The sequence below is a fragment of the Podarcis liolepis genome, assembly GCF_965112155.1.
Source record: "Podarcis liolepis genome assembly, chromosome: 2".
Lineage (NCBI taxonomy): Eukaryota > Metazoa > Chordata > Lepidosauria > Squamata > Lacertidae > Podarcis > Podarcis liolepis.
In genome coordinates this window covers 15,665,878-15,679,452 of record NC_139555.1, presented here as the reverse complement: position 1 = coordinate 15,679,452, position 13,575 = coordinate 15,665,878, and the positions used below count along the sequence as shown (strand labels likewise).

General features: G+C 46.9%; 1 protein-coding gene across 2 annotated transcripts in view; it reads right to left on the bottom strand.

The window, feature by feature from the left end:
- FIGNL2 (fidgetin like 2) overlaps positions 1-13,575 on the bottom strand; it is a 71,125-nt gene that overhangs the window by 32,828 nt on the left and 24,722 nt on the right. Inside the window, exon 1 of one of the 2 annotated variants that reach the window (XM_083490010.1) lies at positions 12,313-12,420. The exons of the other annotated variant lie outside the window; for it this stretch is intronic. Coding sequence (XP_083346136.1) covers positions 12,313-12,409 — 97 coding nt within the window. The 5' untranslated portion in view covers positions 12,410-12,420. Of the gene's footprint in view, positions 1-12,312; positions 12,421-13,575 lie in introns of those variants that run through there. 2 annotated transcript variants of the gene reach the window in all.

Here is a 13,575-nt window from a genome sequence, read left to right as displayed (position 1 = left end):
CTTCCGGGTCATGTGGCCAGCATGACTAAGCCGCTTCTGGCGAACCAGAGCAGCGCACGGAAACGCCGTTTACCTTCCCACCAGAGTGGTACCTATTTATCTACTTGAACTTTGACTGCTTTCGAACTGCTAGGTTGGCAGGAGCAGGGACCGAGCAACGGGAGCTCACCCCACCGTGGGGATTCGAACCGCCGACCTTCTGATCGGCAAGTCCTAGGCTCTGTGGTTTAACCCACAGCACCACCAGCACAGCGGTAGTGAAGCCAATTCCACACCTGATCTGTGTGTAACCTAGAACCTGCAGGAATTCTGTGTCAGATGTGGGAAATGACCCACGAAGGTAGAAAATCTGGGGGGGAGGGGATACAAATGGGATTTTCAAGGTTTCTGAATGTAATAAGACAAAATGGTGCGCCCAGCAATAAAATTTAACTGCCGTCCTATTAACAGCTGCCTAGGAATCTCCTTATCTGATTTCATGCATTTTGCAAGATTTCTGCCTCATCTGCAAATGCAGGGGAGAAGAAACAAGTAACAAAACAGGAAAGCTTTTCTAAAAAGAAGAAGAAGAAGAAGCAACTCAACTGCACATTATGCAGCAATTTCTTCTCCCGGCATACAATAACTTTGCAAGCCATTGAGTCCCAACTCTTGCCTTTCTTGCACAGGAGAATGTAGCAAAATGTGAGCCTTGATCTCCAGATAATCTGTTCCTGGGGTAGAAGCTAAGCCTTTGCCTGCCAGAGCTCAGCTGACAAGTAGCTATTTAGAAAGCTAAAATGAAGGCTTTGGCAGGGAATCCCTGTCAGGAAGGTGGCAGATCAAGGCAGGGAGACAAGCAGGCCAGAGCGGATCAAATTTCCACTCCTGTTTATCAATGGGTGCACTCAGATTCCACAGATCTATAAAAAGCTGGGGTCTCCTTAATTCAGCGCAAATGGTTCTGGCACGCTCAGAAAAGACTTTAAAATGGGAATCCCCAGGATCTTTTTAGACAGCGAGTTCTTGGATAGCATGAAGCACACCTCTCCATGGAAGCGCTTGCAGTTGCGGATAGAAACCCCTATTTGCCCTCTCAGCCCGTTTTTGTTGTGGGGAAAACTCCCATATATTTATTGTAAGAATTTCTCCCTTCTGGGTTTTCTCCTTTAGAGGAAGGCTTTGAACATCCTAATTAATTTCAAAGTCACAATCATTCTATCGTTATGGTTCTACAAAGTTATTGGTGGGAGCCCTCCAACCAGGACATTCTGCAGGCATCTCGTCCTATATATATATATATATATATATATATATATATATATATATGAATAATATAATGAAAATGTGCCCGGGAGTTGCTAACAGGGAATACTTACAGCTGGCCTCCCACTAAGGGGCCTCACAGCTTTTAAGGAAACTAATAGGAACCATCTGTGAACATGAGCTGGAGATGGTAAGAGAATCCAGCCCACTGACATGGAGAAGAAAAGTTGATTATTAGGCAACGTTTGGGAACAAATAATGTAGAGCACTTCTATTTGTGTGCTGCAGATGGGAAACCGAGGCAAAAAGGGCAAGGCCCATAGTGATACGAAGTGGTTATAGCTAAGGTGGGATTTCCCAGATCCAATACCTGATATTTTACTGCTACAGGCACCAAGCACCTCAGCGGTATCCAGCGCTGCCTATGAATCCAAATGTAACCCCTGCAAAAGCAATATCACAGGGATCACAACTTAGGAAAACCCACAAGCTCTTTAAAGGTAAAGGGACCCCTGACCATTAGGTCCAGTCGTGGCCGACTCTGGCGTTGCGGCGCTCATCTCGCTTTATTGGCCGAGGGAGCCGGCGTACAGCTTCCGGGTCATGTGGCCAGCATGACTAAGCCGCTTCTGGCGAAACCAGAGCAGCGTACGGAAACACCGTTTGCCTTCCCGCCGGAGCGGTACCTATTTATCTACTTGCACTTTGACGTGCTTTCGAACTGCTAGGTTGGCAGGAGCAGGGACCGAGCGACGGGAGCTCACCCCGTCGCGGGGATTCGAACCGCCGACCTTCTGATCGGCAAGTTCTAGGCTCAGTGGTTTAACCCACAGCACCACCCGCATCCCTTACCTCTTTACCTATGAGCAAAATGTTTACGGCCGACCCAGAGGTGAATTGCCTTGTGGTGTGCACGTCCGCACAAGATTATGGACTAAAGCAGTTCATAAGGGGAATGCTGAGCTCTTATGGGCCCAAAACGATGGCTTTCAGACTTTGTTATGGCGGAGAACAATTTCCACATCAACTTGTCTGTCACCAAACACCTGCATAGCCCCAAACATTTCTCCTATGAAAAGAGGGGCGTCCTAAGGAAAAGTGAAACATTCCGAAATCAACTCGGAAACCAAGGCGACGGCTGTAAATTCGGGGGCTGTCCATGGAAAATAGAGACCCCTGTAGGTTCTGCACCTGTGCACTGCGCAAGACTCTGGGGACTGGTCTAGGGTGCTGCAGCAGAGCAAGTTTTAATAGTTACCAGGGGAGGAGAAAGAACCTACTAATAAGTGGGCTGGCCGCCAAAATCATTTTTATTCAGTTAGGAAATAACAGAGCAATTCCACAACAATGCCCATGCTCAACGGGAGTTGGACAGAGTGGAAGGCAATATCACTCCACCCAGCTCAATGAGCCTCCGCTGCTGAAGGGGAAGCCCTGCCTCAGAGAAGTAGTCCGATTCGCCCATCAGAACAGCAGGCAGCTGGCAGCAACAGGCAACAGAATCCACTCAGCAGCAGCCAGCAGAAATGGCGCAAATGGGGTATTTTGGGTGCAGCTCTTTCAATCAATCGCAAGGGCCCAATACATGCCTGTTTGCTGTATCATCCTGGGAACTACTGCAACAACGAGGCTTGCCCCCCACCCATTCCTGTCCAGGAAGATCCAGTAGCCAACCTGGGCAGGCAGGGCTAACTTGGAGCCTAAGGATGCGTCAATCCCAAAAAAGACATTCCAAGCTTTCGTTTTGACTGCAGCCGCAGGCAGAACCAAAAGCTTCTCGCTCTAGCCCTGCTAGATCCTACCATGTGTTTTATCTCGCCATGTTTGGCCCTTAGAATGCCCACTTTGCACACCTGCAAACTTGCATTTGAAATCGTTGGGGGAAACACCCACTGTTTGGATGGTCTTCAATAGGAAATTTTCCTTAAAAAAAGTGGAGCAAAAAAAGAAAAAGTCTGCAAACACAGCGTGGTTGAATAGAAAACCTGTAGCTCTCTAGATTTTGTTGGGCATCTCTGACTACTGGCCATGCTGGCTAGAGCTTATGGGAACTAAGAAGTTCCCCATTTCCGCCTTAGTGTATAAATGCTGTGTGTTAGCACTGAAATGAGTGAGCACACATGGCAAAGATAACTTTCAATGGCTTACTGTATTTCCTCCTTCCAGCAGCACCTTAAAGACCAACTAAGTTAGTTCTTGGTATGAGCTTTCGTGTGCAAGCACACTTCTTCAGATACCAAAAATCGTTGGGGGAATGTGTGTGCTTCCTATGGAGCTAAACACGCTGTGTTTGCAGACTTTTTTTTTTTTTGCTCCATTTTTTTAAAGGAAAATTTCCTATTGAAGACCATCCAAACAGTGGGTGTTTCCCCCAACGATTTCGAAAACACGAAAGCTCATACCAAGAACTAACTTAGTTGGTCTTTAAGGTGCTACTGGAAGGAATTTTTTTGTTTTGACTATGGCAGACCAACACGGCTACCTATCTGTAACTGTATTTCCTCCGTCAAGACTCTTCATCAACGAACTGTGCTACCCCAGTGACAAAACTTATTAAAATAATGCATGGCAACTACCATATTTTTTGCTCCATAGGGCGCACCGGACCATAGGGCACACCTAGTTTTTAGAGGGGGAAGAAAAGAAATCTTATTTCCCCCCCAGCCCCAAAGAGCAGCGTACAGGCTGTGCGCCACCTCTCCCTGCCGGAGGGGTTGCGCGCAGCTATGGCACAAGCCAAGACAGCGAGCGGGGTGGATCCCGCTCGCTGTTTTGGCTTCCTCTTTAGCCCCACGCAACCTCTCGCTGCAGGAGGGGCTGCGCGCGGCTATCCCTGAAGCCTTCTGAGTGCAGCACAAGTTCCTGCTGAGCTCCTCAGGCTTTGGGTTCCTTTTGCTGAAGCCGGGAGAGCAAGACTCTCCCGGCTTCAGCGAAAGGAACCTGAAGCCTCCGGAACGCAGCGGGAACTTGCGCTGCGCTCTGCAAGCTTGAGGCGGCTATCCCTGAAGCCTGGAGAGCGAGAGGGGTCGGTGCGCACCGACGCCTCTCGCTCTCCAGGCTTCAGCGAAAGCAACGCGAAGCCTCCGGAGCGCAGAGGGAGCGCTCCCTCTGCACTTCGAAGGCTTAGCGTTGCTATCGCTGAAGCCAAGGAGCCTGCATTCGCTCCATAGGAAGCACACACATTTCCCCTCAATTTTTGGAGGGGAAAAAAGTGCATCCTATAGAGCGAAAAATACGGTAATGTAGATTTGCTCCGTACAGATAGTTTAAAGCCAAGGATTCCCAAAGTCTGAAATGGAGATAGCAGGAGACAGCAGTCAAAGAGCAAAGGGCTTCATTTGCAAAGATTTATCTAGCAGCTGACGTTTTTGTTCTTCTTGTGCTTCATGCAATGAATGTAAGATGTTTTCGTTGTAATTGCCTCTTCTTCCTTTACTTCTCTGAGAGGGCCTGGTGATCTGTACCACTCCCTAAGCCCCCATCCTCAGGCAGTTTTATAGAAACTCAGATATATATAAGCTAGGTGCCAGATGTCTCTTTAAACCAGGGTTACAGTCACCAAAAGGGACGCGGGTGGTGCTGTGGGTTGAACCACAGAGCCTAGGACTTGCCGATCAGAAGGTCGGCGGTTTGAATCCCCGCGACGGGGTGCGCTCCCATTGCTCGGTCCCTGCTCCTGCCAACCTAGCAGTTCAAAAGCACGTCAAAGTGCAAGTAGATAAATAGGTACTGTTCTGGCAGGAAGTTAAACAGTGTTTCTGTGCACTGCTCTGGTTCGTCAGAAGCAGCTTAGTCATGCTGGCCACATGACCTGGAAGCTGTACGCTGGCTCCCTCGGCCAATAAAACAAGATGAGCGCCGCAACCCCAAAGTCGTCCGCGACTGGACCTAATGGTCCGGGGTCCCTTTACAGTCACCAAATAGGAATGTTTAGTTTCAATAGTTTTCAATACACCTTTTTGGTTCCTGAAATCCGTTCTGACTGTGCAGACAAAATATCATGCATAGAATTCTACAGGATGTGCTGTTAGTGTGCAAAACCAGGTGAGATCCAATGATTGCCAGGCATGCACCTCCATATGGAGACGTCAGACACCATCATTGCGCCCAGGCATCTTCACTTGGTCGCCAATGGCCGATAGCCAGGTGCAAAGTGCACCTGGTGAATTTTGAAGGGAAGCTGTGACAGCTTAATAGAACCAAAAAACTTGTAGCACAGAATTGCCCTTTGCGGTCTAACACAGCTACCCTGGCAGCTCTCATTTTGCAGCTGGCAAACACAATGGCAGAGGAGGGACATGCTGCGTTCCACAGCATGGGCAGCGCAGGGAAGTGAACTAACCGATCCAATCTCTCCGCAAGGACGACGGACACCTCTTTTTGGCTGAGTCGGCCTCTTTGCTTTTCACAAAGGGGGAAGAAAGGGACGGTTCTTCTTTATTTCCAGGAGGAAATAATGAAAGCATCTTGTGTAGCTGGGCAAAAGCACATCGGGGGCCTGAGCAAGAACAAAGGGAACACTTCCCGAGGTAAACACTGAACCAAGAACTCTGGGCATTTTTCATGGGAAGTGGACAGCCAAAGACTGGAGAGGGAAGGAGGGGTCTGCTCTGAAACAGATGGGAGCAGAGAGAACCGCAGGCTGATTGCGCGCAAGAGAAAGAAAGCTAAAGAATGAGAAAAATGCCAACCATCAAGAACATGGGTAGGCAAACTAAGGCCCGGGGGCCGGATCCGGCCCAATCGCCTTCTAAATCCGGCCGCAGACGGTCCGGGAATCAGCGTGTTTTTACAAGAGTAGAATGTGTGCTTTTATTTAAAATGCATCTCTGGGTTATTTGTGGGGGATAGGAAATCGTGCCTTTCCCCAAAAAAATATACTCTGCCCCCCCCCCCCAAGTTCTGAGGGACAGCGGACCGGCCCCCTGCAGAAAAAGTTTGCTGACCCCTGATCAAGAACAACAGGCCTTCCTACAAACAATTTAATGACTATTCCTACGTGCGAAAAAGGTTTATCTAACTAAAAGGAAAGGCTTATATTGAACCCAAATGGAGGCTTGTCCATTAGGGAAACTGGGGCAACTTCAATCTGCCCTTAGCCAGCCCCTGACTGACTGCCTTCTTACATATAACCTCTTCTGTCTCAGGGTAGAATTCAGCAGTGAGGAGGATGGGGATGAAACTGGAATTAGCTGGTGCTGTCTGTCAATGGCTCCGGGCCTTTTAAATATGCTCCTTCCCACAAATAAATCTCAAAATACCGGTAAATTTGAATGCATGCCTTTGACATAACGGAGGCAGAAGCAGTCATGGGGCGTGTTACTTCCGGGTTTCGTCGCTTGCACATGTGCAGACGCTCAAAATGACATCACGCGCATGCGCAGAAGCGGCGAAAAGCAACACGTGCATGTGCAGACATGCAGTCGCTGGTTACGTTTGCTTCTAGATGCGAACGGGGCTCCGGAACGGATCCCGTTCGCATCTAGAGGTACCACTGTAATAAAAAAAAGTAAAGGTAAAGGAGCCCTGGATGGTTAAGTCCAGTCAAAAGCAACTATGGGCTTGTGGCACTCCTCTCGCTTTCAGGCCGAGGGAGCCGGCGTTTGTCTATAGACAGCTTTCCAATTCATGTGGCCAGCATGACTAAACCGCTTCTGGCGCAACGGAACACCATGACGGAAGCCAGAGTGCACAGAAACACCGTTTACCTTCCCGCCTGAGCGGTACCTATTTATCTACTTGCACTGGCGTGTTTTCAAACTGCTGGTTGGCAGGAGCTGGGACAGAGCAACAGGAGCTCACCCAGTTGCAGCGATTCGAACCGCCAACCTTCTGATCGGCAAGCCCAAGAGCCTCAGTGGTTTAGACCACAGCGCCACCAGTGTCCCTACGAATAAATAAAAACGCTCCTTCCACGACCCTACTTTGCCAACGGCATTCGAGCAACGTCATACTAAACTAGCACCAGAGTGTTGTATGATGGCGTTCCTCTTGTTACTAGACCCTGTAACTCAGTGGTGTCCAAACTTTTTTCAAAGAGGGCCAGATTTGATGAAGTGAAGGGCCGTAAGGGCCAACCAAAGGGGCAACCAAAGTTGTTTACTTTTTTTAGGATTGAAGTTGTGTGGTGTAGTGGTTAAGAGTGGTGGACTCGTAATCTGGTGAACCGGGTTCGATTCCTCGCTCCTCCACATGCAGCTGCTGGGTGACCTTGGACTATTAACACTTCTCTGAAGTCTCTCAGCCTCACTCAACTTACAGAGTGTTTGTTGGAGAGGAAGGTAAAGGAGATTGTTAGCCGCTTTGAGACTCCTTAGGGTAGTGATAATGAGGGATATCAAATCCAAACTCCTCCTCCTCCTCTTCTTCTTCTTCTTCTTCTTCTTCTTCTTCTTCTTCTAGGGCTGAAGTTGTTGAGGGTTTTTTAAGGATTTCACCCCAGGAAATAAACTGCCACAGGGGCCGGATTAAACCGACCAGCGGACTGGATTAGGCCCCCAAAATGGACTTTGTACATGCCTGCTGTAACTGAACACATCCCTCTCAGCCTTCAAAATTCCTCACAGCAGCTGCTGGACTTGCTATTATTAATATACTGCAACAGGCCCTTTCGCTCAACATTCGGAGCATGCACGAACATTCTGTGACCGTCACAGGAACTGAGGCAATGGGCAGGCCAGAGGTGCATAAAGAGCAGGCTTCTGGAAAGGAGAAGCTCACGTAACATTCTAGACAGCTTTTGTGCTCCGAAGCAAAGGCCAGTCTTTCTAAAATAACTGACATTACTCAAAGATATAAGGGACCATCTGGCAACCTTACCGCAGGGGATCAGAGGCTTCTTTTGAAGGAAGAGTGGCCAATTTAACAGTCCCATCTCACCTGTAGAACCTGACTTGCAGGCTGCACTGGCCTTAGGTAGGAGTTAACTCTTACCCCCCTGAACCTAGGTGGCTGTGAAAGACAGTACTCTGCTTTTAGGCAAGATTCACTTATACAAGTATCCTCCCATGTCAGAAACTCAGGTGCATAATCGAATCACCAAATGGCACCTTAAACCCACGTGACGGTTGCCACAATGGAACGTCTAGGCACTATTTTATTTCAATTGTGTTGCTGTTAATTTCATTTCTATGTTGTTGTTGTTTAGTCATTTAGTCGTGTCCGACTCTTCATGACCAGAGCACACCAGGCACTCCTGTCTTCCACTGCCTCCCGCAGTTTGGTCAAACTCATGCTGGCAGCTTCGAGAACACTGTCCAACCATCTCGCCCACTGTCGTCCCCTTCTCCTTGTGCCCTCCATCTTTCCCAACATCAGGGTCTTTTCCAGGGAGTCTTCTCTTCTCATGAGGTGGCCAAAGTATTGGAGCCTCAGCTTCACGATCTGTCCTTCCAGTGAGCACTCAGGGCTGATTTCCTTAAGAATGGATAGGTTTGATCTTCTTTCAGTCCACGGGACACTCAAGAGTCTCCTCCAGCACCATAATTCAAAAGCATCAATTCTTCGGTGATTAGCCTTCTTTATGGTCCAGCTCTCACTTCCATACATCACTACTGGGAAAACCATAGCTTTAACTATACGGACCTTTGTGGGCAAGGTGATGTCTCTGCTTGCATCTGTCTAGGTTTGTCATTGCTTTTCTCCCAAGAAGCAGGCGTCTTTTAATTTCGTGGCTATTTTAATGAACAAATCTCAAGGCACTTTACAACACATTAAAACAGCAGATAAAACAATCCAGAATAAAAGAAATTCAAGCTTCAAGGAAAATATTTCAGATCCTTCTCTAAGCAATATTTTGCTTTCCCCAGCCTAGCATCCAGAGATTTCCACGTGGTCGCAACTGGACCCGCACTAGTCGCAAAACACGCCTGGCACCTGGCTGATTTTGAATGTGGCTCACGGGATCGCTTTCCAAAATATACTTTCTCAATTTGTATGCTAGATGGGTGGGAAGGCGATCCCAGCCACCAAAAACTGCAGCTTGAAATCAGGAAAATAACAGTATCTCAGCAAGTGAGACATCAATTCCCCCACTATGCATTAGTAACAACTATGCATTATTTGAACTGATTATTTGGAAAGGACCTAAATTAGGTCCAGGGAAAACAGAGAATACGTTAACCTGTACAGAGTGAGGGGACACACCAGTGTTTATTGTGACAATGAAACGTGGGAACCAGGATGGCTGGGCAGTATCTGGTTTTCAACATCATGATATATCACCATCTAAACATCGCAATATTTTGACATACCACAATGTCTGAAATAAGGACGGAACTATGTAGAGGCAAACAGTAGAGCTGGGCGATACCTGGTTTTCAACATTGTGATATATCTCCAGCTAAACATCACAATATACCAATATATCACAATGTCTGAAATAAAGATGGAGCTGTGTAGAGGTATTGGCTGGCTTCAAGGTTTTTCCCGTATCATGATTTTGGCCAGCGCTGGTTCCTGTGATTTGCTTCCCCCACTTCATGAGGCAGGGAGAACTGAGCCGGCAGAATTAACAGGGGCTGCAGGAATCGAGAGAAACATTGGTTGGCTTCACAGCTTTTCCCACACTGCGATTTTTGCAGAGCACACACACAGACACGCACACACACATCATGATTTGTGATATATCACCAGCTCAAAAATTTTGAAACCGGTACCATGATATGGACTTCAAACTGGTTTGGGACGATATATCGATATACCGCCCAGCCCTGATACAAATCATGATTCGTGATATATTGCCAGGTCAAAAATTATGAAACTGATCTCACAATACAGTGATACCTCGGTATAAGAACTTAATTCGTTCTGGAGGTCCGTTCTTAACCTGAAACTGTTCTTAATCTGAGGTACCACTTTAGCTAATAGGGCCTCCAGCTGCCGCCGCATGATTTCTGTTCTCATCCTGAAGCAAAGTTCTTAACCCGAGGTACTACTTCCAGGTTAACGGAGTCTGTAACCTGAGGCATCTGTAACCCAAGGTATGGACTGCCAAAGGGGTTTTGGATAATATACTGGTCAGCCCTAGACACCAGTAGCCACACCAGCCTTCAAGCATACCATTTCCCAAGTAAAAAAACCTGACTAAGAAGGCACATCGAAGCACGTAACATATTGATAGACTGGTTCTAAAAGGGAACTCATGTTGGCAAACTAATCCAGGAAGAACTAGACAGGTGCAAAAAAAAAGAAATTATTCCATTTATCTTAAAACCTTCCCCTTATGTGATTATAATGAATTAATAATCCTCTGCTTGTTATACATGAGGCAGAGAAGCAGCTTACATTCATTTTAGGCTCCTGCCCAATGGCAACCAGGCTCCGGAGAATTTACACACAACATGCATACACAGAGAGAGAGAGAGAGAGGCTCGCTCCCCAAGGGAGAAAATTAACATATCTGAGCCACTCAACCTGCTGATAACAAAGCCTGGAGGTTAACAAAAGCGAAAGAACAAACAAGGCTTGCGTGGAGGCTCATGGCACCAAGGCAGCCATGTTTTGACAGACGTCACAGTGACAGCTGATGGTATACCACTGGACTGAACACAAATAGCAACGAAAGCAGCAGTAGATCGGAATTAAGCACACCTACTGCAGTACATGGGATGCGGTTGGCGCTGTGGGTTAAACCACAGAGCCTAGGGCTTGCCGATCAGAAGGTCGGCGGTTCGAATCCCTGCAACAGGGTGAGCTCCCGTTGCTCGGTCCCTGCTCCTGCCAGCCTAGCAGTTCGAAAGCACGTCAAAGTGCAAGTAGATAAATAGGTACCGCTCCGGCGGGAAGGTAAACGGCGTATCCATGTGCTGCTCTGGTTCGCCAGAAGCGGCTTAGTCATGCTGGCCACATGACCCGGAATCTGTACGCCGGCTCCCTCGGCCAATAAAGCAAGATGAGCGCCGCAACCCCAGAGTCGGTCACGACTGGACCTAATGGTCAGGGGTCCCTCTACCTTTACCTTTATATGATACTCATGTGCAGATGCAAAGGGGGAGGATGACTGATATTGCGATTCTAACCAGCTATCCTTTTGCTACCCACCTGTTCAGCATGAGCATCTGCAGAGAGTGTCTGTGCATAAGCATTTTGTGTGTGAAAAGGAAGCAATTGCGCTCAACATCCTAGATTCCATCACTGATTAAATGTGCGAAAGCAGCAATCCCTCTTGCTGTTCTGGCTTCTGGGATAGCTGCACAGCCTGCATTCGCTCCCTAAGACGCACACACATTTCTCCTTACTTTTTAGGAGGGAAAAAGTGTGTCTTATAGAGCGAAATAATAATAATACTAATAATACAGTGGTGCCTCGCTAGACGAAATTAATCCGTCCCGCGAGTCTCTTCGTCTTGCGGTTTTTTCGTCTTGCGAATCACGGCTATTAGCGGCTTAGCAGCTATTAGCGGCTTAGCGGCTTTAAGAAAAAGGAAACAAACTCGCAAGAACTCGCAAGACGTTTCATCTTGCGAAGCAAGCCCATAGGGAAATTCGTCTTGCGGAACGACTCAAAAAACGGAAAACTCTTTCGTCTTGCGCGTTTTTCGTCTTGCGAGGCAATCGTCTTGCGAGGTACCACTGTAATTTATTATTTATACCCCGCCCATCTGGGCGGCTCCCAATCAAGTGTTAAAAACAATACAGCGTTAAATATTAAAAACTTCCCTGAACAGGGCTGCCTTCAGCATGTCAGGTAGTTGTTTATCTCTTTGCCATCTGATGGGAGGGTGCCACTACCGAGAAGGCCCTCTGCCTGTTTCCCTGTAACCTCACTTCTCGCAATGAGGGAACCGCCAGAAGGCCCTCGGCGCTGGATCTCAGCGTCCGGGCAGAATGATGGGGGTGGAGACGCTCCTTCAGGTATACAGGACCGAGGTCGTTTAGGGCTTAAAAGGTCAACACCAACACTTTGAATTGTGCTCGGAAACGTACTGGGAGCCAATGCAGATCTCTCAGAACCGGTGTTATGTATGGTAGTCTTCCCCAAACTGCTCCCAACTACCCCCACCTACAAAGGAGCAATCAGCCTTAAAGCACTGCCCCAACTATTCAATGGCAAGCGGGTGTCACTCACAGCACCAATCAGCTGACTGGCGCTGATAGGGAAGCCCCTCTGAAGTTGTCCATCTGCAGGTGCAGTTTGGATTCAAACCGGGCCTGCAAATGACCATTCCGGGGCTCATTGTCAGCACTGACAACAGGCCCCTTTTAAGTGGTCACCTGACATCATAATGATGTCAGGTGACAGACTTACCTGCAGTGTTAGAAACTCATATATAGACGGTGGAGGAAGATTGGAAGAAATTTAAAGATTACCTGCAGAAGCACTGTAAAATTAAGGAATGTTGAAATGACGTTTGATTGAAAATAAGTGGTATTGGTAAAGAGATGCTTAAGAAAATGTAAATAGGGAATGATAATTGGAAATGGATATTTATAATAATAGCTTAATATATGGAGTAAGGATAAATGTTAGAGGGTAAGGATTTGCTGAATTTAATATTTGAATTGGAATACAAAATGGGAGGTGTGAGGAGGTCAGGAAACTAGTGAAGAAACTATAAGATTTGAAAATATTTATCTTTTTTGTTTTTAGCTCTGATCTTTGGTATTTTTCTTTGTCTTTACTCTTTATCTTTACTATTTATTCTTTATTTTTCTTTCTTTTTTCTATCAACTGTTTTTCTACTGTGTATTTTTTCATTTCGTTTTGCTTTTGTATTTTAAATGTTGGAATTGGTTTTTATTGTTTGTGAAACATTAATAAATATCATTTAAAAAAAAAGAAACTCATATATAGACGTACACTCTAATTGCCACATAATGCCTTAAACCTGGGATACGGTCGCCACAATGGAATGTCTAGGCACCATTTTTGTTTGTTGCATTTTGTTTTGCAGTGGACTTTGTTGTTGTTGTTGTTGTTGTTGTTGTTGATTTCATTTCCATACTCCTTTATATTTCAAAGAACAAATCTCAGAGCCGTTTACAACACATTAAAACATCAAATAAAACAATTCAGAATACAGTCATATTTCATGTTACGTCCGCTTCATGTTACGTTCTTTCAGGTTATGTCCCGTGGCGACCCGGAAGTACTGGAAAGGGTTACTTCCGGGTTTCGCTGCTCGCACATGCGCAGAAGCGCAAAATGGCATCATGCGCATGCGCAGAAGCAGTGAATCGCAACCGTGCATGCGCCGATGCACCGCTGTGGGTTGTGCTCTTTTCATGTTGCGAACGGGCCTCCGGAACGGATCCCATTCGCAACCAGAAGTACCACTGTAAAATGAATGCAAGCTAAAGCTTCAATGGCAATATTTCAGATCCTTCTCTA